General features: G+C 50.8%; 1 protein-coding gene across 1 annotated transcript; it reads left to right on the plus strand.

Moving 5' to 3' along the window:
* Positions 1-7832: 7832 nt before the first annotated feature.
* On the plus strand, positions 7833-26011 carry Npc1l1 (NPC1 like intracellular cholesterol transporter 1). The gene is made up of 19 exons (XM_028870863.2): positions 7833-8062; positions 8777-10305; positions 12240-12340; positions 12840-13012; positions 13252-13380; positions 13862-14044; positions 14569-14683; positions 14836-14963; positions 15371-15508; positions 15722-15811; positions 18518-18708; positions 18873-19000; positions 19441-19567; positions 19725-19780; positions 21788-21938; positions 22189-22420; positions 22594-22707; positions 22805-22967; positions 25442-26011. The coding sequence occupies exons 1-19, from the start codon at positions 8012-8014 to the stop codon at positions 25624-25626; spliced, it is 3984 nt and encodes a 1327-aa protein (XP_028726696.1). The 5' UTR covers positions 7833-8011; the 3' UTR covers positions 25627-26011.
* Positions 26012-27874: the final 1863 nt, after the last annotated feature.

The following is a 27874-nucleotide window of genomic DNA, read 5'->3' on the forward strand; positions in this document are numbered from 1 at the left end:
CTTCCAACTCACTCAAAAACCATCCTCAAATCTCAGCAAATGAATCCGGAGATGCTATTTCCTCTTCAACAGTTTGGAAGAGTTTCAAAAAGCTCAGTGTTGATTCGTAGGTAAATGTTTGGCGGAATTCACCAGTGAAGCCACCTGGTCCTCAGCTTTTCTTTTGGGAGAGTTTTTAAACTACTGGGCTCAGTTTCCTCATTCTGTATGGGTCTATCCAGACTTTCTACCTACGAGTCAGTTTTGGTAGTTAAAGATTAAGAACTTTACTCACTTCTTCTATGTTATCCGGTCTGTTGGCATTCAAAGTGTTGCATTAGCCAGATGTGGTGGTGCGGCTTTAATCTAAGCACGTGGGAGGCAGAGGCAGGTGGATCCCTGTGAGTTTGAGGCTGACCTAGTCTACAGAGTGAGTTAAAGGACAGCTAGGAACATGTAGAGAGACCCTGCCTCAACAAACAAACAAACAAACATTGTATTCCTACAACACTGTAAAGTTTCCACCTTCAGTTTTTGATTTTTTTTTTTTTTTTTGAGCTGAGGATTGAACCCAGGGCCTTGGGCTTGCTAGGCAAGCGCTCTACCACTGAGCTAAATCCTCTCTACCACTGAGCTAAATGCCCAAGCCCAGATTTTGAAGTTAAAATATAATTACATTCCTCCTCCCCCTTTCTTCCCTCCAACCTCCCATATACATCTCCCCCCTTGCTCTCCCTCAGATTCACAGCCTCTTTTTCTTTAATTGATACACATATATATTACATATTAGGAATATATAAATATTTATTCTTAAATCTGTAGACACAACCTATTTAGTCTGTATAATGTTACTTGGGTCTCCACTTCGTTAACCTTTGGAGTTCTAATTCTAGATAATCCAAACGTGCCAAGAGGCCTGAGAGAAACAACAGAGAGTTAGTTTATATGACTGGGAATACACTTCAATGAATGTTAAAATAACAAACTGGCCGTGCACTAAGAGGGTTGAAAAGGCTGGGTGTGGTGGCTCACACCTGCAATCCCAACATCAGGAAGCTGCGACAGGAGGGTCGCTGTGAATTCAGAGTCATCTCTGGGCTGTGTAGTGAGTTCCAGGCTAAGTTCTTCAACAACAGACTTTGTCAAAGGGGAAAAAAAGAGCTGGATGATGGCAGCGCCTTTAATCCCAGCACTTGGAAGACAGAGGCAGGCGGATTTCTGAGTTCCAGGCCAGTCTGGTCTATAGAGCGAGTTCCAGGACGGTCAGGGCTACACAGAGAAATTCTGTCTCAAAACACCTATTTGGAAAAAAAAAAAAAAAAAAAAAGGATGAATGGAGGGAAGGAAGGACAGACTACATTTTTTCCCTATTTTTCTTTATTAAGAAATTTTCTACTCACTCCACATGCTATCCACAGAACCCCCCCTCCTCCTCCCACCTCCCACCCCCCAGCCCTCTTTCCCAAGCCACATCCTCACATCCCCAAAATCAAGGTCTCCCATGGGGAGTCAGCAGAGCCCAGCTCACTGAGCCAAGGCAGGTCCAAGCCCCTTCCCACTGCACCAAGGCTGTGCAAGGTGTCACACCACAGGCACCGGGTTCCAGAAGCCTGCCCATGCACCAGGGACAGATCCTGATCCCCCTGCCTGGGTGCTCCCCAAACAGTTCGAGCCAAACAACCATCTTTCATATCCAGAGGGCCCAGTCCAGTCCCATGGGGGCTCCACAGCCACCAGTCCACAGTTCATGGGCTTCCACTAGTGTGGCTGGTCATCTCTGCACATCCTCCCATCATGGTCTCGACGTCCCTCGCCTGTAGTATCTCTCCTCTCTCTCATCAATTGGATTCCTGGAGCCCAGCCTGGTGCCTGGCCGTGGATCTCTGTATCTGCCTCCATCTGTCACTGGACAAAGGCTCTATGATGACAGCTAGGTTATTTGCTAGGCTGGTCACCAGAGTAGACTGGTCCAGGCACCCTCTGGACCACTGCCAGCAGACCAAGGTGGGGTCCACCTTGTGGATTCCTGAGAGCCTCCCCAGCACCCTGCCTCTTCCTATTCCCATGATGTCCTCATCTATCATGGTATCTTCCTCCCTGCCCTCCCACTCTGTCCCTGTTCCAGCTTGACCCTCCCATTTCTCTATGTTCTTATCCCCCACTCCTCGCCTTCTGCCACCACCACCCCAGTCCACTCATGTAGATCTCATCATTCTCCTTCACAGGGCCATCCATGTGTCCCTCCTAGGGTCTTTCTCTGTTAGCTAGCCTTTCTGGAGTTGTTGGTTGCAGGACAGACTACATTTTATTAGTGGGATTAGGAATCCAGATGTTTTGTGACTGCTGGGCAAAATGTCATTGGTGTAGCCTAGATGAATGGATTTTATCATCTTTTCTCTCAGAACATGAAATAGCTGTTTTTGAATGTCCTGCTTCCCCCAGCTTCTTTGGGCTAGATGGTCCTTTGTAGGTCTCTACCTATAAACTCTACCCCAGGCACGGTTTTGAGTATCGACCTACCTTTAAGCATAACCACATCAGTGTTGGGATCATCCCTGCCCAGAGGGAGCAATTCTCTGTGTTGTAACAACTGCTGCTGTCCCTTTAAGGCAGACACAGCTGCCACCCTGGAGAAGGGGAGGAGCAAGGGTGAGTAAGGGGAGGGGTAAAGGTGAGTAACGGGCGGGGCAAGGGTGAGTAAGGGGCGGGGCAAGGGTGAGTAAGCACCATAAAACTGTCCTAGAATTTCAGGGCAACTTTTTTTTTTTTTTAATTTATTGTTTGCTTGGTTGCTATAGACCTTTATCTATTTTTATTTTTGAGCACCTACGAAGTTGTTTCTGACATATCTGCTTGTTTTATCAATGTTTCTATGTATAGAGACTATCTTAGAGTTTCCTTGTTTACTACCTTTCTGATATCACTCCTAATGGCCTATTTTTTTTTTTTTTGAGATTATATGTATACTTTAATGAATGTGGTAACTTCTGGGCCTAACAGACCTAGTTTTCCAATAGGACCTGGGTGAGATGGTTCCATGGGTGGATTAGGAGGAATGGAGTCCCATCACATGAATACTGAATGATCTGGTTTTTGGTTTTGGTTTTGGTTTTTTCGAGACAGGGTTTCTCTGTGTAGTTTTGGTGCCTGCCCTGGATCTCACTCTGTAGCCCAGGCTGGCCTCGAACTCACAGAGATCTGCCTGGCTCTGTCTCCCAAGTGCTGGGATTAAAGGACCGCCCGGCCAAATGACCTTTTTTTTTTTTTTTTTTTTTTTTTTTTTTTAACCATCACCTTGGCTTTTATTTATTTATTTTTTGAACATAAAAACAGGTTAAGGGCGGTGGTGGTGCACGCCTTTAATCCCAGCACTCGGGAGGCAGAGCCAGGCGGATCGCTGTGAGTTCGAGGCCAGCCTGGGCTACCAAGTGAGCTCCAGGAAAGGCACAAAGCTACGCAGAGAAACCCTGTCTCGAAAAACCAAAAAAAAAAAAAAAAAGAAACTGCAGGCCTGTATTTTGCCGGGCATTGGTGGCGCACGCCTTTAATCCCAGCACTCGGAAGGCAGAGGCAGGCGGATCTCTGTGAGTTCGAGGCCAGCCTGGGCTACCAAGTGAGCTCCAGGAAAGGCGCAAAGCTACATGAGAAACCCTGTCTTGAAAAAACCAAAAAAAAAAAAGAAAAAAGAAAAACAGGTTAAAAGTCCAGGGTTATTTTAAACAGCAAAATATTTTCTCTGTAGAAAATAGTATAAATGATAACATTTCCCAATAAGCCCTTTTAAGCCAAATGATAGCTGAATTATACATATAAATATTGATTAGATTCTGGGATACAGAAGAGACCTATCTTCATCTGTTCAGAGAGCTATGTTTTACTTAAGTTGTGTAAGTGAGCTTCCTATTCATCTTCCCCTTCACTGTTTGATTTATGGCAGACATTTTTTATAGGCTAATCCATAATCTAAAAAGATGTTAGCCTCTCCTCCTGAAAGTACAGCCAGCATTTTCTTTCATCAGCTTGATACAGTACAAATTCTTATTCTTTTTTTTTTTTTTTTTTTTTTTTGGTTTTTCGAGACAGGGTTTCTCTGTGTAGCTTTGCGCCTTTCCTGGAGTTCACTTGATAGCCCAGGCTGGCCTCGAACTCACAGAGATCCGCCTGCCTCTGCCTCCCGAGTGCTGGGATTAAAGGCGTGCGCCACCAACGCCCGGCAAAATTCTTATTCTAATAGTGAAATGTTTCACTAAAGCATGCCCAGTGATTGGGTGAAACCAAAACTTACTATAAGCCACAGTCATCCTAGGGTCCCCCCTGCTAGGTAGCCTCCCTGATTTAAAAATCATTACTTATTGTTACTTCAGTACCACAAGATGCTTGCTACAACGCCAGATATCCGGGTTCTGTCTAGAGTATGAAAAGTGGGGAAGGCTTGAGTACCCCACCATTATGCAAGTCACATTTAATGCTTAAGTCTAGAAGTAGATCACATGCACTGTCTGTGGCAAAGGGGGCTTAGAGTACAGGGGCAGCACCCTCTTCTGAGCCGCAGGCACAGCCCTGCACCAAATACGATCTTGGTTCTGAAGACATATGCCAATGGGAGGCTGGTTACCCGCAAAGAGCCACAAGTATGACCACTCACATTCATGATGGTCAGCAAAGATAACACGGGTGACTAGCTTGACAGTGTCACCTCCCCTGCCTTTCCACATGGACTCCCAATCTCTGCCTGCTGCTGGAGTACAGAGAAGCCAGATAGTGAGCCTTCTTCACATCTTCGGGCCCTGCCTACATAAGCTTTCCTATAGACTACAAAGCAAACACCCAGACCTGGCCCCAGAAGACTGCCTGCCCCCAACCCCAAGCCGCCCCCTGGCATAGTGTGAGACGCGGCTCTCGGCTGCTGAGCAACTACATCGTAGCCATAGGTGATTGTATGTATAATGAGTTAAAGCGAGATCTCGTGGCTGGCTGTGTAGTTCAGTGGTGTAGCACACGCTTACCATGTGCAAGTCATAGGTTCAAGTCTCAGTACTAAGCTCTACCTCCAAAACCCGAGGTATCTTTTTATCATGCTACAGTTACTATGGTAGTGGAGCCTGACAAATATAATGCACGATTAGATGAGAGTGTGATGAGACACTATGCTTGCTGGCGTCACTGAGTGTCTGTTGTGTAAGGGTTGGGACTGACCCTTAGCTGGATACCAGTAACAGAATCTGATAATCTTCTGATAATCCTCATTTAGCCTGAGGAATGAAATAGTGAACTCTGCACTTCAGAGTCATAAACACGCATAAAATCATAAATCTCAGCTCTGGGAACACATTTTAAGGAGATACACCCCCCACCCCCCTAAAAAAAAAGAAAGAAGAGGAAGAAGACAACAACACATCTTAGACACAAAGGGGTCGAGTGGATTCTTATTTATAATAATGAAATCTTGGCAACCAGCCCAGCCTGCAGTGTTGGGAAGAGAGAACCTATGCTGCTCTGTGGACCACAATTCCAAATACACTTGCTAATCAGAGACCAAAGGCAAAGGAGTGTTAAAACCCAGGGAGACCAGAAGGTGTGCATGCCTGTGTCACGTGCTCATGAATGACCATGTGCCAGGGCAAGGCCTAGAAGGACCCACATACAGGTAATGGAGGTGATTCTGGGTGATAGTCTTTCTCAGTGTCCTCAGTGTGATTGTGTGGTTCTCATGCCTTTTTTTTTTTTTTTTTTTTTTTTTTTTTTCTCGAGACAGGGTTTCTCTGCATAGCTTTGTGCCTTTCCTGGAACTCACTCTGTAGCCCATGCTGGCCTTGTGCCTCTGCCTCCCAAGTGCTGGGATTAAAGGCATGCGCCACAACCACCTGGCTTCTCATGCCTTTTTTGGGCTTCAGAAAAGAACTCAGGCCAGGCGGTGGTGACGCACGCCTTTAATCCCAGCACTCGGGAGGCAGAGGCAGATGGATCTATGAGTTCGAGGCCGGCCTGGTCTACAAAACGAGTTCCAGGAAAGTTTCCAGGTGCAAAGCTACACAGAGAAACCCTGTCTCGAAAAACAAAAACAAAAACAAAAAAAAAAGAACTCAGACCACAGATCTGGACCCTGTCTGGTGCTGGGCTGGGCACAGCTGGGCAACCCTCATGAGAACTGACATATAGAAGGCAGGGCTTCCGTAAGTCTCGTTTAGGCAATTGGGGTTTTCATGTGACTAGTAATTTATTTTATTTTATTTTATTTTATTGAGACAGGGTCTTACTCTGTAGCCCTGGCTGATCTGAAACTCACTCTGTAGACCAGGCTGGCCTTGAACTCACAGAGATCCACATGCCTCTGCTTCCAGAGAGCTTAGATTAAAGGCCTACACTACCATGTCCCTACCAGTAGTAACTCCTTGTTTTGAGGGTTTGTGATGTGGAAAAACAGTGGCTACATGTCCCGAGGTTCAGGCTTCGAGGAGTGTTCTCAATCAATGACTTGCTGGTGTGGACAGTGCCACACCCTTATCCACTGGGGGGCAGGCTGGGGGAACCGGTCGAGGAGGGGTCTTCTAGGGGTGGTTCCCTCTATGTCCTGGAGGTCTCAGGGACAGGAGCTGGTCTTTTATTATTATTATTATTATTATTATTATTATTATTATTATTAATTATGTATACAGTGTTCTGTCTGCATGTCTGCAGGCCAGAAGAGGGCACCAGATCTCATTACAGATGGTTGTGAGCCACCATGTGGTTGCTGGGAATTGAACTCAGGACCTCTGGAAGAGCAGCCAGTGCCCTTAACCGCTGAGCCATCTCTCCAGCCCCCCAGGAGCTGGTCTGGAATGCATCTTCATCGGTTTCTTCATAGCCCATGGTCCTTTGCCTGCTCACCCCGCTGTTGTAACCTGAAGTCACCTTCCAAGTCAAGCGCTTGTCCTAGGGTCCTTGTCCCAGGGTCTGCATCTGGGGGAATCAAATGAGAACACTCAAGACAAAATCAGAAGTGAGCAGATACCATCCAGGGAGTAACAAGAGAACCTGGAGGTGTTGGGTGGGGTTATCGCTGCACAAGAGCTGGTCCTGAGTTTTCTCCTCAGCCTCTGCGGCTCCCTACCTAAGCCTGGGCAGCTCCCCTCTGAGCCCACCAGAGTCCATGGAACACTAGATGATGATGAGAAGGCCCCTCCCTGCATCTGTCTGGCAGGTAAGCCTCACCAATGGCCTTGCGGCAATTATCAGTAGCTCAGCTTTGGCAATAGGGGCCAATGTCCTGACCCATCTTGGCGATAGCAAGAGTCCAAGGAAAGACTGGAAGATTGCTACTGGAAAGAAGCAGAAGGCAAACCATGTACCTGGGCCCAGGTTGGGTGGGATTTGCCACCCAGATCGCCTAACCAGAGTTGTTCAGTGGTCTAGGCCAGGGCCAGGGCCAAGAAACAGACAGAGCAGGAGTGCGGAGGAAGGGTAGAGGATCAAAGGGATCTCTGGTCTCTGTCCCGCCAGATCCTGAAGGGACTTTTGTCACTGAAACACTTTACCCTCAGTGTCTCATTATTATCTCGGTGCTAATATCAATGATTCCGTTGCTAGGATGACAGAGGTGAGTCTGAGCTTATCCTTGATGTTGGTCTGAAGAGGCAATGGGTCAGAGTGCAGGTTGGAGGCCAAGTCCAGGATAATGTTGACGTTCTGCGGCTCCGTTTATCCCCCAAGGCCAAAACCAGGCCAGCACCCAGTCTAGTGAAAGTACAACCCCGCATCTCTTGTCCAGCTGGCTCCAGCCACGTTAGGCTTCAGGGGGACCCTAGCACCGTCACTAGGAAGTTTACCAAGAAGGGGGTACGTGGAATGGAATCATCTGATAGGAGGGGGCAGACCATGTGAATCATTAACCAGAAGTACACAGCCCTATTGGTCCCAACTTGCCAGACGAAGGTTGTCGCTAGGAGGAGGAAGCTGCCTTAATGTGTAACGTCGCGAGCCAGGCCTCAGCTTTCCCCAGCTGTCCCTGAGACCTGGACCTACTTTTCTTTAATCACTTCCTGGACCTGGGATGGCAGCTGGCCTGCAGGGATGGCTGCTCTGGGCCCTACTCCTGAATTCAGTAAGTCTGTTGCTCGTGGCTACTTCTTCGTGCCTCCCATTAAGGGCAAGGCAAGCTGGGTACCTGCTATCGACGCAGGGTCACACAGCCGTGGGAGGTTTCCCACGCCCACAGAGAAGTGCTGGTGGAGCTGTCTCCAGATGAAGGAGTTGAAGGGACGGGGGGTCAGAGAGGCAGATGCATGGGGCCTTTGCCTGTGGTTAAGTGGGGGACTGAATCAGGTGCTAGAGGTGGATCCTAGGTGAACATCACCTTACATATTCAGGCTTTGGGAGGAGGTCTTGTTACCATCCTGGCTTGTTCTCAGAGGTGGGTGATAGCATTTGGTAATGCAGGATGTGGGACAGGAGGCTCTTGGACAGACCCTTTACAGGGGACCCTGGCCTTGCTGTGGAGTACAGCCTAGAGACTCAGGCTGCCAGCAGGAGGGTCCCTCCACCTCTCCATCTCCTCTGCACGATGACCTGTGAAAGCCACACTCCATCCGATCACTTCCTTTTCTGATTAGCCCTATCACTATCCACCGGGAGAGTGTCTCTCCTCCATGGCGCCCTAAGCATAGCACACGCCCCACGAGCCTCCCCATAGCTCTCCCAGCCTCCTATTTGGTGTCCTTTCTTCCCACGCACTCTCTCTGGCCTCTCACTGCCCAGAGACTGCTCGGCTAGGTCAAGCATCCTGAGGGCTTATGGGTGCTATTGGTCTTCTCTGCAGGCCCAGGGTGAGATATACACACCCATTCACAAGGCTGGCTTCTGCACCTTTTATGACGAGTGTGGGAAGAATCCAGAGCTGTCTGGAGGCCTCACGTCACTGTCCAATGTATCTTGCCTGTCTAATACCCCGGCCCAGCATGTCACAGGTGCCCACCTGGCCCTCCTCCAGCGCATCTGTCCCCGCCTGTACAACGGCCCCGACAACACCTTCGCCTGTTGCTCTGCCAATCAGCTGGTGTCGTTAGAAAAGAGCATGTCCATCACCAAGGCCCTCCTCACCCGCTGCCCAGCCTGCGCTGACAATTTTGCTAGCTTGCACTGCCACAACACTTGCAGCCCTAACCAGAGCCTCTTCATCAATGTCACCCGTGTGGCTGAGCGGGACGACGGGCAGCCTCCGGCCGTGGTGGCCTATGAAGCCTTTTACCAGCGCAGCTTTGCAGAGAAGGCCTATGAGTCCTGTAGCCGGGTACGCATCCCTGCGGCTGCATCACTGGCCGTGGGCACCATGTGTGGGGTGTACGGCTCTGCCCTTTGCAACGCCCAGCGTTGGCTGAACTTCCAGGGAGACACAGGGAATGGCCTGGCTCCTCTGGACATCACCTTCCACCTCTTGGAGCCTGGCCAGGCCCTGCCGGATGGGATGCAGCCTCTGAATGGGGAGATCACACCCTGCAATGAGACCCAGGGTGCAGACTTGGCGGCCTGTTCCTGCCAGGACTGTGCAGCGTCGTGCCCTGTCATTCCTCAGCCCCCAGCCCTGAGACCTTCCTTCTACATGGGTAAAATGCCAGGCTGGCTGGCTCTCATCATTATCTTCACTTCGGTCTTTGCGTTGCTCACTGCCATCCTTGTGTATCTCCGAGTGGTTTCCAACAGGAACAAGGGCAAGACAACAGGTCCCCAGGAAGCCCCCAACCTCCCTCAAAAGAGCAGATTCTCACCTCATACTGTCCTTGGCCGGTTTTTCCAGAGCTGGGGCACAAGGGTGGCCTCGTGGCCACTCACCGTCTTGGCACTGTCCTTAGTGGTTGTGATAGCCTTGTCAGTCGGCCTGATGTATATAGAACTCACCACAGACCCCGTGGAACTATGGTCGGCCCCCAGAAGCCAAGCCCGGGAAGAGAAGGCTTTCCACGACGAGCATTTTGGCCCCTTCTTCCGAACCAACCAGGTTTTTGTGACAGCTCGGAACAGGTCCAGCTATAGGTACGACTCCCTGCTGCTAGGGCCCAAGAACTTCAGCGGGATCCTGTCCCTGGACCTGCTGCTGGACCTGCTGGAGCTCCAAGAGAGGCTTCGACAGCTGCAGGTGTGGTCCCCCGAGGCACAGCGAAACATCTCCCTGCAGGACATCTGCTATGCCCCCCTCAGCCCGCACAACACCAGCCTCTCTGACTGCTGTGTCAACAGCCTCCTTCAGTACTTCCAGAACAACCGCACGCTCCTGCTCCTCACGGCCAACCAGACGCTCAGTGGCCAGACTTCCCTGGTGGACTGGAGGGACCACTTCCTATACTGTGCCAAGTGAGTAGATCTGAGGGGAGCAGGTGGGAGCTGCTATGCCCCCCCCTGAGAACCAGACCAGAATGCAGCTCTATCAGAGTCAGGGAGAGCCCTACGTGTGCCCATCAGGGCCATTGTGTGCCGGAGTCTCCTTGAGTCTCTCTTCTCAGAGCTGACTCCCATCTTATCCCTGGTCTCTGCAGTACATTTGTCTTGATAGTCCCTCCAACTCCAGTCCATATGGTTTTTCTGTCCACGATGCCCCCTACTGTGGTCTTAATAATTTTTAGAATTATTTTAATTTCATATGAACAAATATTTTTTGTATGTATACGCATGGCTTATATATGTGCTCGATGCCACAGAGGCCGGAAGAAGTTGCTAGATTCACAAGAACTGGAGTTAAGGTCAGTTGTAAACCGCCAGGTGGATCCTGAGAGCCGAACTCTGGTCCTCTGCAAGAACAGCACTTAGCCACTGAGCCCTCTCTTCTGCCCTTGGTGTAGTCTTAGTTTAAATCCCCAAGTGATGGCTCAGGTAGTGTTTATGCTTGTACTATTTTGTTTTCTCGACTCTGTCAGGATCTGTAGGGCCTTTGATAGCCTAGGAATTGGCTAGAAATAAGTTCATTTGGACTTGACCAAGACTTGGCTAGTCTCTGGTCCCAGGCATCAGGCCAGGTGTTCTGGGGCAGTTTCACCCACACCTTGATGCCGTTGAGGTTCTGCTTCTGGCTTTGCCCCTGTTGGGTGGTATAAACAGGATGCCAGCAAGGCCACTGGGCCAAGGGAAGGGTGGCCAGAGGGCCAGGAGTGGTGGGGGCTCCTGGAGAAAGGAGTGGAGCCTGAAGGGCCCCAAACGGCTGTCTTCTCTCCAACCCTGCACCCAAGGGCAGGTGAGGGCTACAGCACCCCAGGGCATGAGTGCTGTTATGAAAACAGTTTTGACCTTGCAGAGCCCAGGCCTCCCATTCTTTAAGGTTCCCTAGATCAAAGGGGGAAGCCTCTGCTGTCTCTCCATGCTACTGGCTGTCTGTCCATCCTCAGCTGAGTGTCAAGGGCGGGCTGCTTCTTGGGTGTCTGTGATATCTCTCCAAGACAGCAGAACAGAGAGGGGCCATGGAGAGGCATCGGAGATCAGCCGATTTTTGTTGCTCTTGTTGATTTTGTTTGAAGATCGTGAGTCACACTGTTTGAAAGGCTGTCCTCAAATTCACGCTCTTCCCTCAGCCTCCTGAGTAATGGAGGTTGCAGCCCTATCCTATCATGCTTGGCTGGTACCGTCTTTATTTTGATGTTGGATGCTCGCAACTCTTAGTGAGCTGATTGTGCTTATTTCATACACTGGAAAACTGAGGTTCAGGGAGACTGGGTAAGCTGCTTCAGGTCACACAGCAATCTGGCTCTCTTAGATGGTGCTGTTGACGGATACACGCCTCAGAGCTGAGAATGTGTGTAAAGAGCTTTTGTGCTCTGTAGAAAGGGTTCCGTTGAAGAGGACAAGCCTGTCCGAGAGCACTGGCTGGGTAGCTGTAGACGCGTGGCTCTGAGCTGCAGGGCTCAACTCGACACGTGGAGGGTTCAGGCTCTGGGAGGGAGAAAATGAAGACCAGCAGGACCTGTGCAGGAGAAGGTCACGGCTCACATCTGGGCTTTCTCACTTAACTGGGATGCTCATTTGGAGCTGAGGTAATGACAGGTCTGGAAGGGGAAATGTGAAGCACAGAGAGACAGTACCCGTCCAAGGGAGACACCTGAGGCAGCCCCTACCTCGTTCTATGGACTGGGGGACCACAGGAGACCACCTTGTGGAAAGATGGTCATTTTGAACCCTCTGGGCCAGGCAGTCTGAAGCCTTTGCTCCTCACTCAGGGAGTTGAGGGCCCGGGGTAGGGTGGAGTCAAAGGGACCAGGCAGCGACAGGAAAGTCTCTCTCCCTTTGTGGTTCCCCTCTAGTGCCCCTCTCACGTTCAAAGATGGCACATCTCTGGGTCTGAGCTGCATCGCTGACTACGGCGCCCCTGTCTTCCCCTTCCTTGCTGTCGGGGGATACAAAGGTAAGTGAAGGGGCAACTTGGGGGCAGGAATAATAGGCAGAAGGGAGAGGCCATGGTGATGGGTGTGACGGGTGTTTCCAGTATCCGGGGGCCTGGCTTTAGGGGGCTGCAGAGGATGCTTCCCACCTCCCCTCTGCCTTTCCCCTCCTCTCTCTCTCTAAGACTTATTTATTTTTTGTATATGAGTGCTCTATCTGCAGAAGAGGGCATCAGATCCCACTATAGATGGTTGTGAGCCACCGTGTGGTTGCTGGGAATTGAACTCAGGTCCTCTGGAAAAACAGCCAGTGCTCTTAACCGCTGAGCCATCTCTCTAGCCCCTCCCCTCATCTCTTAATGCTGCCTGGGAGCCCTGGTTTTGTGCTGGGAAAGGGAATTGGGGCATTGGGTAAGGCTATTGTTGGGGTGGGGAAGCAGGAGAGGAAGAGGAATGGGGGGAGGGCACAACTTGAGGGGCAAAGGTGTTACTAGGAGGGAGGCTCAGAGTTTCTCTTCCCAGGGACGGACTACTCCGAGGCGGAGGCGCTGATCCTAACCTTCTCGCTCAATAACTACCCCGCGGATGATCCCCGCATGGCCCAGGCTAAGCTCTGGGAGGAGGCTTTTTTGAAGGAAATGCAAGCCTTTCAGAACAGCACGGCGGACAAGTTCCGAGTTGCATTCTCCGCTGAGGTAGGGACCCCCGCAGAGTTCCTGGTTCCATGTTTGCCGTCCCTAATCATCTTGGGCCAATTCCAGTCAAATGCACATCCTAGCTCTACTTGTTCCTGAACGGCCCTGGGCAGTGAAAGCCTGGGCCCACCCTGATGCAGTGCCTGTGTTAGAGGCTCCTGTAGTAGCCCAGAGCATCAGCGGGGCCACTCACCAAAGAGACCCAGTATGTGGTCAGTGACCTGTTTGTGTCCTCATAGCGCTCTCTGGAGGATGAGATCAACCGCACCACCATCCAGGACCTGCCTGTCTTCGCCATCAGCTACATTATCGTCTTCCTGTACATCTCCCTGGCCCTGGGCAGCTACTCCAAATGCAGCCGAATAGTGGTGAGTGCGGGAGGGGCAGAGCAAGCGGGACTCAGAGCCTAGGACATCTCCAGAGGGCTTTCTAAAGCGTTCGTAGAGAGGGCTCCTCAACATAGCAAGTTAGACACGTTCCAAGAAAACCCCTCAAAGGGTAGTACTTCTCGGATGTGCGCTGTGTTGAAAGGCCCAGAGTTTTCTTCCTGCCCTCTAACATAGCCCCACTTATCCACACGCTAAGCTACGGTTTTAAAAGGCCATGCAACACAATTCTAGGAAGATGCAGCCAGACACACCTGCACTTTTGGGTGCCACGGGCCTGCCTCAGGGAGGATGGTTTAGCATAGAGACTTTAACACACATATGGGTTCTTTATTGAGGTGGGAGGCCCTGAGCACCTGTGAGCACCAAGAGTACCTCAGCTCCTCCTCACCCAACCTGGGGAATAAGGAGGGTCTGGGCAGGTGCTCTGGTAGCCAACCGGCTGAACCTAGTTGCATTGCAGGTGGATTCCAAGGTGACCCTGGGCCTCGGTGGGGTGGCTGTCGTGTTGGGAGCAGTCGTGGCCTCCATGGGCTTCTACTCCTACCTGGGTGTCCCCTCCTCTCTGGTTATCATCCAAGTGGTACCTTTCCTGGTGCTGGCCGTGGGAGCGGACAACATCTTCATCTTTGTTCTTGAGTACCAGGTAAGAAGGGAGGGGCTTTTCATACCCACTGGCAACCCAACATCCTCATTAGACGAAGGCCACACAGAGTTGCTGGCATTCTTGAAGACTCTTCTCTGCAGCCTTCTACGTGTAGGAAGTAGTGTGGGTTGACACAAATTCACTCAGACTTCTCGCGTCATCTTGAACTTGCTTCCAGCTGAACACATACACTGTCCAGTGAGCTTTCTGTATTCGTGTATTAGAGCTGCCTCCTTCCTGCCTTACACTAACGTGTGTGGTATCCCATGGCAAGCACAAACCAGAGTCCCTGTAACACCTCTTTGCTGTCAAGCGCTTGGCGACAAGGATGCTTGGTCCTTTCATAGCTACTACACACTGAGTGGTTCTTTAGGCCGCAACACAGAAGCAGAAAGTGTGGCTGGGAGTTGTTAGGAGGCTCTTCTGTCTCCAGAAGGTCTGGCAGTTCCTCCCATTTGGCCGGGACGCTAAGTCCTTCACCAACCTGCTGCTGGCCTTTAAAGTCCCTCTCTTTGCCCGCACAGAGGCTGCCTAGGAAGCCCGGGGAAGAGCGAGAGGCTCACATCGGCCGGACGCTGGGCAGTGTGGCTCCCAGCATGCTGCTGTGCAGCCTCTCCGAGGCCATCTGCTTCTTTCTCGGTGAGCGAGGGCTGTCCTTCCCCACGCAGGAGCTTAGTCTATGTGGGGGCGAGGTTCTCAGAAGGCAGTGGGCGTTTCCTGCTTTAAACTGTCTGTGCTGACATCTGGCCCGCGATGCCAGGATGATCTGACAGACTCTGTGCCCTCAACAGGGGCCCTGACCCCCATGCCAGCTGTGAGGACCTTTGCCCTGACCGCTGGCTTAGCGATTATCCTCGACTTCCTGCTCCAGATGACTGCCTTTGTGGCCCTGCTCTCCCTGGATAGCAAGAGGCAAGAGGTAACGCCAACTAGAGCAGGACCAAGGGATTTACCCTGCCTGGGTCCCCACATTCACTGGAAGATGTGGCATTACTACCACAGAGATAGCCAGGAGAGCTGGGTAGGGGGCAGAAGCATTATTCTGACAGAGGATGTTTTGGCTCTGTGTTCTGTAATTTCCCACAGAAAGAGAATTTTTTTTGGGAGTATAATCAAACCTCCTAAAAGTATATAGGTTTACAAAATAAGTTATAACATTAACAGAAGTCAAGCTGGTGGTTTTTTTAATGATGTAAAATTCAGTATTTGATTAAGGCAGGAAATAAAAGCAACAGAAATGGCAGTGGCCATCTCTGGGGCTTCCCTGGGTGGGATGGTTCCTGGGGTCTGCCTTGGACCCGGTCTTGAGAGGTTGTCATTCTCTAGGCCTCTCGCCCCGACTTCTTATGCTGCTTTTCGAAGCAGAAACTACCCCAACCTGAACAAAAAGAGGGGCTCTTACTCCGCTTCTTCCGGAAGATATACGCTCCCTTCCTGCTGCACGGCTTCACCCGTCCTGTTGTGGTACGTGGGCTGAGGGGGCTGTGCCACTTTGGGAGAAAGACCGGGAGGAGCGTGGTGGGGTGGCTGCCCAGGTCCAGGGCAGATACTTGCGGCTAGAGCTTGAGTCTGTCCAGCTCCAGGGTGTTTCCCAGAATCCCCAACAAAGCCATTCGAGTTTGGGGGACGATGGAGGCTGTTTGGGGAGAGGTTCTCATGGGCCAGTTTCTCCCTTAGCTGCTGCTGTTTCTGACCCTGTTTGGAGCAAATCTCTACCTCATGTGCCACATCAGTGTGGGGCTGGACCAGGAACTGGCTCTGCCCGAGGTGAGCTTCCTCTTCTCAGCCCTTGGTCCTGAGACCTGGGAGGGGCAGCAGTGCCAGAGGGTGGTTTTGTTTTGGGAGGACACATGAGACAAGGCTTGGCACCACGCGGAAACTACATCCATGTTTATTAAGTCCAAGGGCTGAGTGCTGGCTCAGGCCATAATAGACGTCCTGTATCGGAGGTCTCTCTGTGTGGCTATCTACACAGGGACTGCTATTTCCTTCTATGTGAATTCCTCACTGATGCTTGTTTGGGGATTTATTATTTTTACGTGTATGAGTGTTTTGCTGGCATGTATGTTTATGTGTCATGTGGGTGCTGGGTGCTTGCAGAAATCAAAAAGACGGGTGTCAGATGCCCTGGGACTGAGGTTACAGATGGTTGTGAGTCGTCCTGTGGGTGCTGGGAATTGAACCCCGGGTCCTCTCGAAGAGCAACAAGTGCTCTTAACTGCTGAGCCAACTCAACTCACCAGCCCCACAACTTGTTATTTGTCTGTGTTTTTTTTTTTTTCAGTGTTGGGATCAAATCTGGGATCTCCCACTTTGTTGGGAAAGTGCTTTATAGTAAGCTATAAAGTCCTTTTTGTTTGTTTGTCTGTTTTGAAACAGTTTTTCTCTGTGTAACAGCTCTGTTTGGCTGTCCTGGAACTTGCTTTGTTTTAGTCTTCTTTCTTCTTCCTCCTCTTCTTCCCTCTTCCCTCTCCCTCCTCCTCCTCCTCCTCCCTCCTCCTCCTACTTCTTTTCCTTCTCCTTCTCTTTGTTCTTCTCCTCCTCCTTCTTCCTTCCTTCCTTCCTTCCTTCCTTCCTTCCTTCCTTCCGCCTGCCCTCTTTCCTTCCTTCCTTCCTTCCTTCCTTCCTTCCTTCCTTCCTTCCTTCCTTCCTTCCTTCCTTCCTTTCTTCCTTCCTTTCTCTCTCTGTCTCTGTCTCTCCAGTCATAGTACAGGGTACAAGTAGTATCTGTAGTGGTGGATTCTTTTGTCTTGCTGAGGCCAGGTCTCCCTCTGTAGCCCAGGCTGGGCTGAAATGCCCCTGTCCTCTTGCTTTGGTCTCTCGAGACTCCCAGCGGCACTGCTGCCTGCTTTACAGTTGTTTCAGTTTGCTTTTTTTTTTTTTTTTTTTTTTTTTTCCGAGACAGGGTTTCTCTGTGTAGCTTTGTGCCTTTCCTGGAACTCGCTCTGTAGACCAGGCTGGCCTCGAACTCACAGAGATCCACCTGCCTCTGCCTTCCGAGTGCTGAAATTAAAGGCGTGCGCCACCACCGCCCGGCTAGGAGTCAAACTCCTTTTTCTTTTTTTCTTTTTTTCTTTCTGAGACAGGGTTTCTCTGTGTAGTCCTAACTCTCCCGGAACTCGCTCTGTAGACCAGGCTGGCCTCCAGCTCACAGCGATCCACCTGCCTCTGCCTCCTGAGTGCTGGGATTAAAGTCATGGGTCACCACCACGCATATTAGTAAAATTTCAAACCAGAAAGTGTGAGTCTCTCAAATTTGTTCCTTGTCAAGACTTCTTGGGCTGTTTGAGTTCTCTAGAGATTATATTTGAATTTAGCTTGAAATTTTTAGATTTCTTCAAAAACTGTCATTGGTATTTATGCACGGGGATTGCACTGAATCGTTAGATGGCTTTGCTTTGGTAGTATTGATGCTGGAACAATATTTGTCATCCAGAACATCCATGAACACGGGATGTGCTTCTGCTTACTTATGTTTTAGTTTCTTCTAAGAACCACATCCTCCTACACTTCTAGTTTGAGACAGGGTCTCCCTATGGAGCCCTGCCTCGCTACGTACTCACTACATAGACCAGGCTGCCCTTGAACTCACAGAGATCGCCTGGCTCAGCCTCTCAAGTCACGGGACTAGAGGTGTGCGCCACCATGCTAGGCCTAAGCCACTGACTCCCTGCATGCCAGGCATGCACGCTCACCCCGAGCGTCATCCCTAGCCCTCCTCTCTGAAGGACAGTTTTGCTGGAAGTGAGATTCTTTTTTCCCTTTAGTACTTTGAATGTATAAATCCACCTTCTTCAAGGTTGAGGATGAGAAATGTGGAAGCCAATGCGTCGTATCCCTCCCTTGTGACGAGCCATTTCTCTTGGGTTGTCTCCAGTGCCCTTTGATGCTGGCTTTTGACAGGGCATAACCAGGTGCTTTGGCTAGATTTGTTTGAGTTTGTTCTATTAGACCTTGCTGAATTCCTCTAATGTTTGTATTATGTCTTTCATCAATTTGGGGGAGTCTGGGCTATTATTTCTTCAAATAATCTATCTGTTCCTTTAATTTTTCTTCTCTTTCCAAAATTCTTACAATGCATATATCGGTCTACTTGCTGTCTCCTGGGACCTCTCTGTGTGTATCTTGGTGTGTACTTCTTGTGTGTATCAGGGCCCGTTCCTCTAAGTACACAGTTCTGTGTATACCTCCGTCTGTATCTTGTATGTATGTGTGCATGCCCTCTGTATACTTCTGAGTAAGTTCCTTTACATGTGCCTCTGAGCACGCGTATCTGAGCGTGTATCTGTGTGCTTACGTCTGAGCGTCTGCCTTGTGTGTGTACCTCTGAATGTGTTCCTCTGTTTACCTCTCCATTTACCCCAGCAGGTGCCTTTGCACAGACTTCTCAGCATGTACCTCTGTATGAAGTGGGGCAAGGCCGTTATGGGTGCATACGGTCTCCTGAGACTCACAGATTCTCCTCTTTCCCAGGACTCTTACTTGATAGACTACTTCCTCTATCTGAACCGGTACTTTGAAGTGGGGCCTCCGGTGTACTTTGTCACCACCTCGGGCTACAACTTCTCCAGCGAGGCAGGCATGAACGCCATTTGCTCCAGTGCGGGCTGCGACAGCTTCTCCCTAACCCAGAAGATCCAGTATGCCACCGAATTCCCTGAACAGTAAGTGGTTGGTCTCCCCAACACCCCGACTTGCTCCCTCTCTGCTTCCTCTCCTGTTTTCTCTTCCTGTGGCTAACAAAGCCAGAGGTGGCTCAGGGCAGGGGTCAGGAAGGAGTCACCATCGGGTTCCCTGGCTCTCCCCACTTCCCATTGTCTGGCTGCAGGTCTTACCTGGCAATTGCTGCGTCCTCCTGGGTAGACGACTTCATCGACTGGCTAACCCCATCATCCTCCTGCTGCCGCCTTTATATCTTCGGCCCCAATCAGGGTGATTTCTGTCCTTCAACCGATAGTGAGTGTGGGGCTGCAGGGGGCTCATGGTCCATTACAGCTTAGGGAAACTGAGGCAAGAGAAAAGAAAGAACCCACCAAATAGGGGTTCAGGCAGGTTAGGCCTTGGCATTCATCCCTGTGCAGCTCCTGGAGGATGATGCCTTTGCCTGTAGCACATGCTGGTTGTGGGCAGTGGGCAGTGGAGTTGGAGTGGAGCTATAACCCCGCATGTGGGGGTGCTGGGTATACAACAAGAAATGAGACAACCCATTTCTTGACCTAACTTCCCTTTCCTGCCAGCCTGCAGGGACCAAGAGGGGCACATCTCCCCCAACAGGGGGTGGCAGGTGTGAACCCCTCAGAACGGGGGACTTTGGATTGGGGCACCGAGTGGGAGTCAGGACAGGGGTCGCCTTGTCCGGTGTGTCACTGCCCAGAGTCTCCCCTCCCTCCCTGCAGCTTCCTTGAACTGTTTAAAAAACTGCATGGACTTCACTCTGGGCCCCGTGAGGCCCACGGCGGAACAGTTTCACAAGTACCTGCCCTGGTTCCTGAACGACCCACCCAACATCAGATGTCCCAAAGGGTAGGTTCGGAGAGTGACTCCTGCTGGAGATGGGGTAGACTTGTGGGTTCTGGAGATGGAGACAGAGGGGTGCAAGGCCTCCTTGGGGTACGGTGGGCAGGTCGACAGGACAAGGTCTCATTCCCACTAAGCCTTGACTCTGGCCTCCTCTTGGCAGGGGTCTAGCAGCGTATAGAACCTCCGTGAATTTGAGCGCAGATGGCCAGGTTATAGGTAAGTGTGGCCTAGTTTGGGGAAGAGGTCTCAAGTCAGCTAGCTGCTGTAGAGTCCCCCAAGGGAGCGCCGGTGTATGTGTCTGATTGGTGTCTGGTGTGTGTGTGTGTGTGTGTGTGTGTGTGTGTGTGTGTGTGTGTGTGTAACTGTCCTGGGTCTGCCAGCGGGGAACCTACTTCCCAGCTCCACGAGCTAGGACTTCACCCATTCTTTGACCCGAAGTCAATGGCCACTGTGAGTGGGTGGGAGCCTTTCTAACAGCTCATGTCATACTTGGGAGCTACTCACCTTGACACATAGTCACTCGCGTGTATCTCACGTGGGGATGTCGGCAGCAGCGGCTGGCTAAATGAGGTAGGAGGCCTCTGTGTAGTGGAATGAGGTGGGGGTGGCGGGGAGAAGGATCCAGCGTGCTGGCAGCATAACACGGCAGGTAGCAGAACCAGACAGCCCTCTGCAGGGAGGCAGCCAGCTGTAGTTACATCTGTACACGCCAGTGTTGAGTACCCTGGTGGAGCCGTCGTGGGAGATGGGGGAGCTTTGATTGATTTCCTTTTTTACTGAAACAACTCAAGAGTTGAAATTACTGGCTACAAACTGTAGCACGCTCATTCCTTCCTCCCAGCTAACTGCTCTATAACGTCCCTATCTTCCAAGAGGGCAGGCAGCCCACCTTACCCTGGTCTGCTTCTCTAGGCAGCAAAGGCGTACAGAACCCATGTGGACAAAAGGAAGTGGGTGTCAAGGACAGAGGTGTGGGTTGTTTCTTGGAGGGAACCCCCCCAACACACACACACCAGAATCATCATCATCAGGGAATGGTTAGATATGTCCAAGCCCTGCCTGAGACTTGCTAGACCATGTCTCTGGATGGGGATGACTGTCCCTCTGGCTGTGAGCTACCTGCAGGTGCTCAGGTCTGACACCAGGCTTCACAGGCGCCTAGTACACTAAGACTGTGTCTCATCTGTCTGTGTTTTCCCTGTGTGTGCATGGCCTCACTTCCTATGCTGACACAATACCTACTGAACACAATTAGCAAATGTTGTTTCTTGTACTTATTGGCAGGATCCCTAAGCCACTGCTCTAATAATTCACTCATTTTTGTTTGCCTGTCTGCCTTTCTAGTCTGTTTCTATAGGAATAGGCAAACTGAAAAATTAATTTTTTTTGAGACAGGGTCTCATGTAGCCCACATTAGTCTATAACTTTCTATGTAAAATCTAGTGCATGTTTTGAAAGCATACAAAGGATTTGGTTTCTCACTCTCTAGCCCCCACCGGCCTCAAACTTGCAGTAATTTTCCTACCTCAGCCAGGGGTACTGGGATTATAGGTTAGATATGCAGGGGTGATTTCTTTAAAAAATATTTATTTATGATGTACACATGTACGCAGTGTTCTGCCTGCAGGCCAGAAGAGGGCACCAGATCTCATTATAGATGGTTGTGAGCCACCATGTGGTTGCTGGGGATTGAACTCAGGACCCCCTGGAAGAGCAGCCAGTCCCCAAGGATGATCTTTTAGGCTTCATCTGTCAAGGTCAGTCTTGGTCTCAAAGAGTGGCAGGAGCAGCTAGGTGTGTGTGTGTGTGTGTGTGTGTGTGTGTGTGTGTGTGTGTGTGTGTGTGTGTGGTGGGGCTGGAGAGATGGCTCAGAGGTTCGGAGCACTGGCTGCTCTTCCAGAGGGCCTGAGTCTGACTCCCAGCACCCACATGGCAGCTCACAACTGCCTTTAACTCCAGTTACAGGGGATCCTGTGCCCTTTTCTGGCCTCCATGGGCACCAGGAGTTCATGTGGTGCCCAGACACACATGCAGTCAAAACACTCGTACACATTAAAAATAACCAAGAAAATGCAGGTATCTTGTAGAAAATCAATTAGGACTTTCAGGCAGCACTGGCAGAACCCTGAACCCAGTCTGATCACGCCAATGTCACCGTCTCTGGGATAAGGGAGTAGGGGGGGACCTTTGACTCTCCTTCTCTCATGTGCCGGGGTCATTCAGCCTCCCAGTTCATGGCCTACCACAAGCCCCTGAGGAACTCACAGGACTTCACAGAAGCTCTCCGGACGTCCCGGTTGCTAGCAGCCAATATCACAGCTGAACTCCGGAAAGTGCCTGGGACAGACCCAAATTTTGAGGTCTTCCCCTACACGTGAGAACTGGGGGTGGGGGGGGGCTGGGTCAGGGATGTGGGAGGTGTTGGGGGCTGCAGGCTTTTGAGTGATCTTGAGGGATGAGGACCGCCGTTGTCTCTGGTGTCCCCTGGGGTGGCTCGGGGTCCGCCCGTTTCTCACCCGGGTCAGCATCCAGCTCAAACCTCTAAGTCTAATGTTTCCCTTCTGCGGTGGGATGTCCTTCCCACCTGATGGCTGGCGCTCTGACCATGCCCTGCTCTCTGGCAGGATCTCCAATGTGTTCTATCAGCAGTACCTGACTGTTCTCCCCGAGGGAATCTTCACACTAGCTCTCTGCTTTGTGCCCACCTTTGTGGTCTGCTACCTCCTTCTGGGCCTGGACATGCGCTCGGGCATCCTCAACCTGCTCTCCATCATCATGATCCTCGTGGACACCATCGGCCTCATGGCCGTGTGGGGTATCAGCTACAACGCTGTGTCCCTCATCAACCTTGTCACGGTAACCTGCAGGTTGGGTCACAGGTGGCCTTTGGCAGTTGGGGATTTGAACCCATAAGCTACCCACCCCCCCCACCCCCCACCCCCCCTGGTTCTGTGCAGGCTCTAGATACCTGCCTGGCTCTCTTCCCTGTCTTTTACCTTGTCAGCTGAAGTTCCCCTCTCCACCTATAGGCAGTGGGCATGTCTGTGGAGTTCGTGTCCCACATCACCCGGTCCTTTGCTATAAGCACCAAGCCTACCCGGCTGGAGAGGGCCAAGGATGCTACTGCTTCCATGGGCAGTGCGGTGAGTGGAGAGGGGTGGGTCATCCTGTGCTCCACCTGACCCTTTCGTCCTGCCGGACTCCTGGCTAAGACTCCCCCCCACCCCCGACTCCACCCAGGTGTTTGCTGGAGTGGCTATGACCAACTTCCCAGGCATCCTCATCTTGGGCTTTGCCCATGCCCAGCTCATCCAGATCTTCTTCTTCCGCCTCAACCTCCTGATCACCTTGCTGGGCCTGCTGCATGGTCTGGTCTTCCTGCCGGTTGCCCTCAGCTATCTGGGTGAGTACCCGTGCCCACCTCTGTCAGGATGTCACAGTTATGAGTACTGACCAGAACGGTGCCTGCTCCCTTAGAAAACTCCTGGAGTCCAGGTCGGGACTGTGACCTTTTGTCGTACTTCGGAAGCTTTTGTTTTTCATTTAATATGCTTGCAAGCACCTTTCTTTGGGAACTGTCTGTGTCCTCAGCACTGTTTGTGTGGCCTGTCACACTTCTCTGTTGGACTTTTAAACATGGCCTTTGCACACACACACACTTTCCCGGTGCTTCTGGGGATGGAACCCAGAATATTGTACGAGCTAGGCAAGTGCTGTACCACGGAGTCACACCTAAGCACAGAAAAATATATTTTACACTGAGAAATGATGTGTGTGGGCACACAAACAAACATATGTAACTAGGACAAGTATCTCACAAAATAGTACTTTCTCTTAATACACGAAGCATTCTGCTATTTTTGGTTCTTTCCTATCACTGCTTTGAAAACTCTGGTGTTGACCTACAAGTTTCATTTAATGATTCCTTAGTGGGTAAAAACTCATAGTTTGAAAACACTGCCCCATTGTATGCTCTATCTTTCCCCCTCCTTCACCTGGGTAGGAATCATGGGCAGCAGGCAAAGGGGAGCTCTTCAGCGTTCAGCAGGGGAGCAGCCGTGCGAGAAGGCAGCTGGAAGCAACAGCCGTGGTACCTTTAGTACTAGAGCCCGGATGGAGGTCCTCGGGTGTGAGGACCCTGATTCCTGTGGCCTCCGGAGTTACTGCCCTCAGCCCAGGCTGTTGACACCTTTGGCCCTGGGGACTTGACTCCGCGGGCAATCTGAGCAGACAGCTTTTCTTCTGCAGTTCCTCAGAGTCTAGTTCTCTGCCCTTCCCTGCCATCTCTTTCCACCTGTCACCCTTCTTCCTGCCGTGGCTGCTCCAAAGCTGCACCGTGGCTCCAAGCAGCCTGCTGCCCCGCTGCTGTCTCTGCTTGTGTGGCTACCGGAGCCACCGGCACAGTGTTCTGCCCACGCTACTTCCTTTGTCCCTTTGTTACCAGCTCAGCCACACTTCTAAAAGGACGAAAAGGTCACCCAAGAGGGTGGGCACTCCAAAGGCCTGAAGTTGCAACACCAGGGGGCAGCCCGTGAGACTGCCTGAGTAGACTCTAAGCAGCTTGCTTATATGTGTGTTTGGGTCAATCACAGTTTATATGTTTGGAATCACAGACTTGCTTCTTAAAATCAATTGTCATCACTGAGTCTCTGTTTTGGGCCAATGGCAGCTTTCCCTCTTAGCATCAATGACATCACTTGGCTTGTGCTTTGGGCCTGTTAGCATCAGTTACAACAGTTCTCCGGCAACACCACCAGGGGGCGTGTTCATCTTATGGCAGGTGCAGCTATAAGGGTTGTCTGGCTGATCCTTCTCAAGGCAGCCAGAATAGCAAGGAAGAAACCCATAGCTGCTGCTTAGGAAGGCGGATTGCCCCATCCTGCAGCATCTTTGCTTATTTACAGGGACACAAACGGCAGAAGGAGTGCTTACAACATAGTCTAAAGAACTTATTAGAACTAATAATGATTTTAGTAGATTTGAAATGGCGCTTCACAGTGCTTAACTCCCAAGCACTCCAGGGAGAAGTGTGTTTCCCTCATCTGTCTCACATCCTCCACCGCTTACTCACGTCCTCCACCGCTTATTCAGGTAGCTTGCAAGGGTTGGTCGTTAGATTATTTCTGACTCTATGCTAATCTTGCCAGCACTGCAGTGACTGACCTCGTGGCTGAAACTCTGACCTTGTCATCCAATATTTTCTTAGAGAAAACCTGGGAATGTTGGCTACCGATGCCAGTTGTTAACACTTGCCACAACGTCAGTTTATTTTTTGGTGACACTTGAGTCACCTCTAGGATCTCACTGGCCACCTTTGGGGAGGAGAGTGTATGTGTTAGGGACAGTAAGTACCAGTCCTAGGAGATGCTCCAGCCATGGCCTGGAAGTTTCTAGACTGACAGAGGCTGGGGAGCACCAAGGACCTTGCAAGCCTCCCATCATCCTCAATGCTGTACTGTAGCCGGGAATACCCTGAAACGGGGGGGGGGGGGGTACGTAGGCAGAGACCAGAATGGCACATGGTAAGTACAGAGCCCTGGTTGCCCTGTGCCTTGGGTTTGTGGTACAGAGTAAGGAACGGTGCTTTCTAGAGAAGGGTTGCTTGTGGTGTCAGTACCAGACGGCCCCAGGAAGGCAGGGAGAGAGAGCCTGGCTGTCAGGGATGCCCTTGAGAGAGCAGGCCTGCTGAGGCCGACTATCGAGGGTGGTGGGAATGCTGGCTGAAATGGCTGTTGGCAGGCTGAGGCGGGAGCAAAGGGGTGCAGGTGAAGTCGGAGCCCAGCTCCCACTTTCTGGATTTGCATCCCTGGCGGGGACGCCTGTGCCATCCGCATGCCTCTCTGACCGTGGGTGCATGTCCTTCTTTCTCTTCTGCAGGACCTGATGTTAACCCAGCTCTGGTACTGGAGGAGAAACTAGCCACCGAGGCAGCAACAGCCCAAGACCCCTCCTGCCTGAGGAACCCCTTCCCTGCTAGTGACTATGTCAATCACAGCTTTGAAGAATGTACCCCTGGAGCTAGTGCTGCTGGCCCTGTGCCCAAAAGTGGCCAAAAATTTTAATGGAGTAGGAGCTCATCCGGGCTCCGTGGCTCTTGCTGATGAGAGGACATGAAGGTCTTCCCTCTGGTGGTCCTCAAGGCTCCGGGGAAGTTGTTCCGGAAAAATGGCTGGCATTGTGGCTATGAAGCAGCCATCAGCATTGGCGGTGGCTCCCCTGCTCCCACACCAGGTCCCCGAGGCCTCGGTCTGCGTGAGATTGCCTCCTCCTTCTGGTCCAGCGTTCTGGAGCTGCTGAGGATGTTTGTCTCGGGCTCAGTCAGGGTATATATTTCTCACCCAGCTTTTCCTTCCCTTATCAAAAATATCTCCAGGGGCTGGAGCAATGGCTCAGTGGTTAAGGAGCACTTGTTGCTCTTACAGAGGACCCAGGTTCAGTTCCCAGCACCCACAGAGTGGTTCGCAACCATCTACAACTCAGTTCCAGGGGATGTGACACCTCCTTCTGACCTTCACAGGCACCAGGCATGTGCACATATTTATGTACAGGTGGAACACTCATACACACAAAACAAATAAATCTAAGAAAGATTTTTAAAAAAATCTCTAGGACCAGTGAGATGGCTCAGTGGGTAAAGGTGATTTCCAGGAAGCTTGATGACCTGAGTTTGATCCCTGGAACTCACATGATGGAAGGAGAGAACCAATTCTCCCCCGTGCTCCTCTGACGGCCACATTGCCTGCAGTGGCATACCCACCCCCACACAATAAATAAATAAAATATAATACAAAATTTAAAAGATCCCCATTCCAGGATGGGGTCGTAGCTTAGTGGTAGAGCAGCAGCAGCATGCTAGCCTTGTGCCCATGAGGTGCTACGTTCTGTCCTCAGCGCTGCAGAGGGGAGTGAGCGAAAGAGAGCTCCAAGCTTGTCCCTAGCATGTTACCACTTTCAGTAACATTAACTAACTGCCTTTGTTTATCAGCACCCCTGCGAACATTAAAAAACAAATCTCCATTCCATGACAGCAAGTCTTTTAACCTTCGCATCCCGAGAACAGAGAGTGACCCCACCTTGGGCTGTGACATTGTAGGAGACCAGGAAAGACAAAGAGTACCCACTGTTCTTTCTGGCCTGAGGAGGAGGTTCTCACAGCACTCTGGTAGTGGTTGATCTCATGTGGAATATGGCATTCAGTTTGGCCTGTAGGTTCAGCAACTGTTAAGCCTGTTAGAGGCAGCTGCGCGTCTGTCTGAAGGCTCCAGCCTGGGTCTTGTGCCTGGAGCACAGGCCCATTGGCTTCACACTGGCTTCAGTCTGCCCAACCTGGCAGAGACAGAGAAGATGCCTTGTTCTTTGAGAAGCACAGACTGCTTAATAAATGTTTGGTGAAGAAAAGTGGTGTTTCCATCACATGTCCTGCTCTGGCTCCCTCGGGGTTAAGGATAATTTTTGCACATGATACAATGAATGATACATGTATCGGGGACTGATTTATGGAAATATTATGTTTTGTTGTATTTTTCCTTTCTATTTTCAAGAAAATAGAGAGCCTGTGATGGGTGGGAGGACTGTCCATCACTGTGAGGTGTAGGGTTATAACATGGGGCTTTTCCCTCACCTGGTGGAGCCTGTGAGGTAGGCACATTTGGAGAACCTGCTGGAGAATCCCAGGGTGCGTTCAAGATTGAGGGACCCATTCAGTAAACTACCAGCTCTGAAAAGGTGCTCTGCCAGGGTGAGATTGCCAAGGAACAGTCCAGATGAATGTTTTGAGCTTTTTCATTCCCTGTGTCCAGCTCCTATTTAGCTGAGGAGCAGCTGTGGTAGATGGAAAGGAGCCAGCACCTCTGGAACCTACTCTCTACTTTCCAGTCTGCCAGCTCCCTGTGTATATCACTTTACTAGTTGATCTTGAAGAGGGTCACTGGCAGGCCAGGAAGGATGGAAAATCTGGTTAAAGGAGATCAGCTACAGAATGGAGGTTGAATCTCACAAGTCACAATGTTATAGGTCTACAGCTGCAGGATAAACAAATGGGTTTGAAGAACAAAATAGATTCTGCTAACATTGACATTTCAAATCAGGGAAGAACAGACCGTTCAAGTATATGGCATGAGAGCAGCTATTGGGTCATTTGGATCAAAATAAAGTATCTGCATGTCACATCACACTAGCAATAAAAATGGACAAATCAACTGTCCTATGCATTGCTACTGGGGAAGAAAATCCCACTCTGTCTTATATCCAGATGTGACCCTAGCCAGCTATAAATGGCCTAGCAAGGTACGTCCACAGGTGCAATAGTGA

This window comes from Peromyscus leucopus, chromosome 7 (assembly GCF_004664715.2).
Source record: "Peromyscus leucopus breed LL Stock chromosome 7, UCI_PerLeu_2.1, whole genome shotgun sequence".
Classification (NCBI taxonomy): Eukaryota; Metazoa; Chordata; class Mammalia; order Rodentia; family Cricetidae; genus Peromyscus; species Peromyscus leucopus.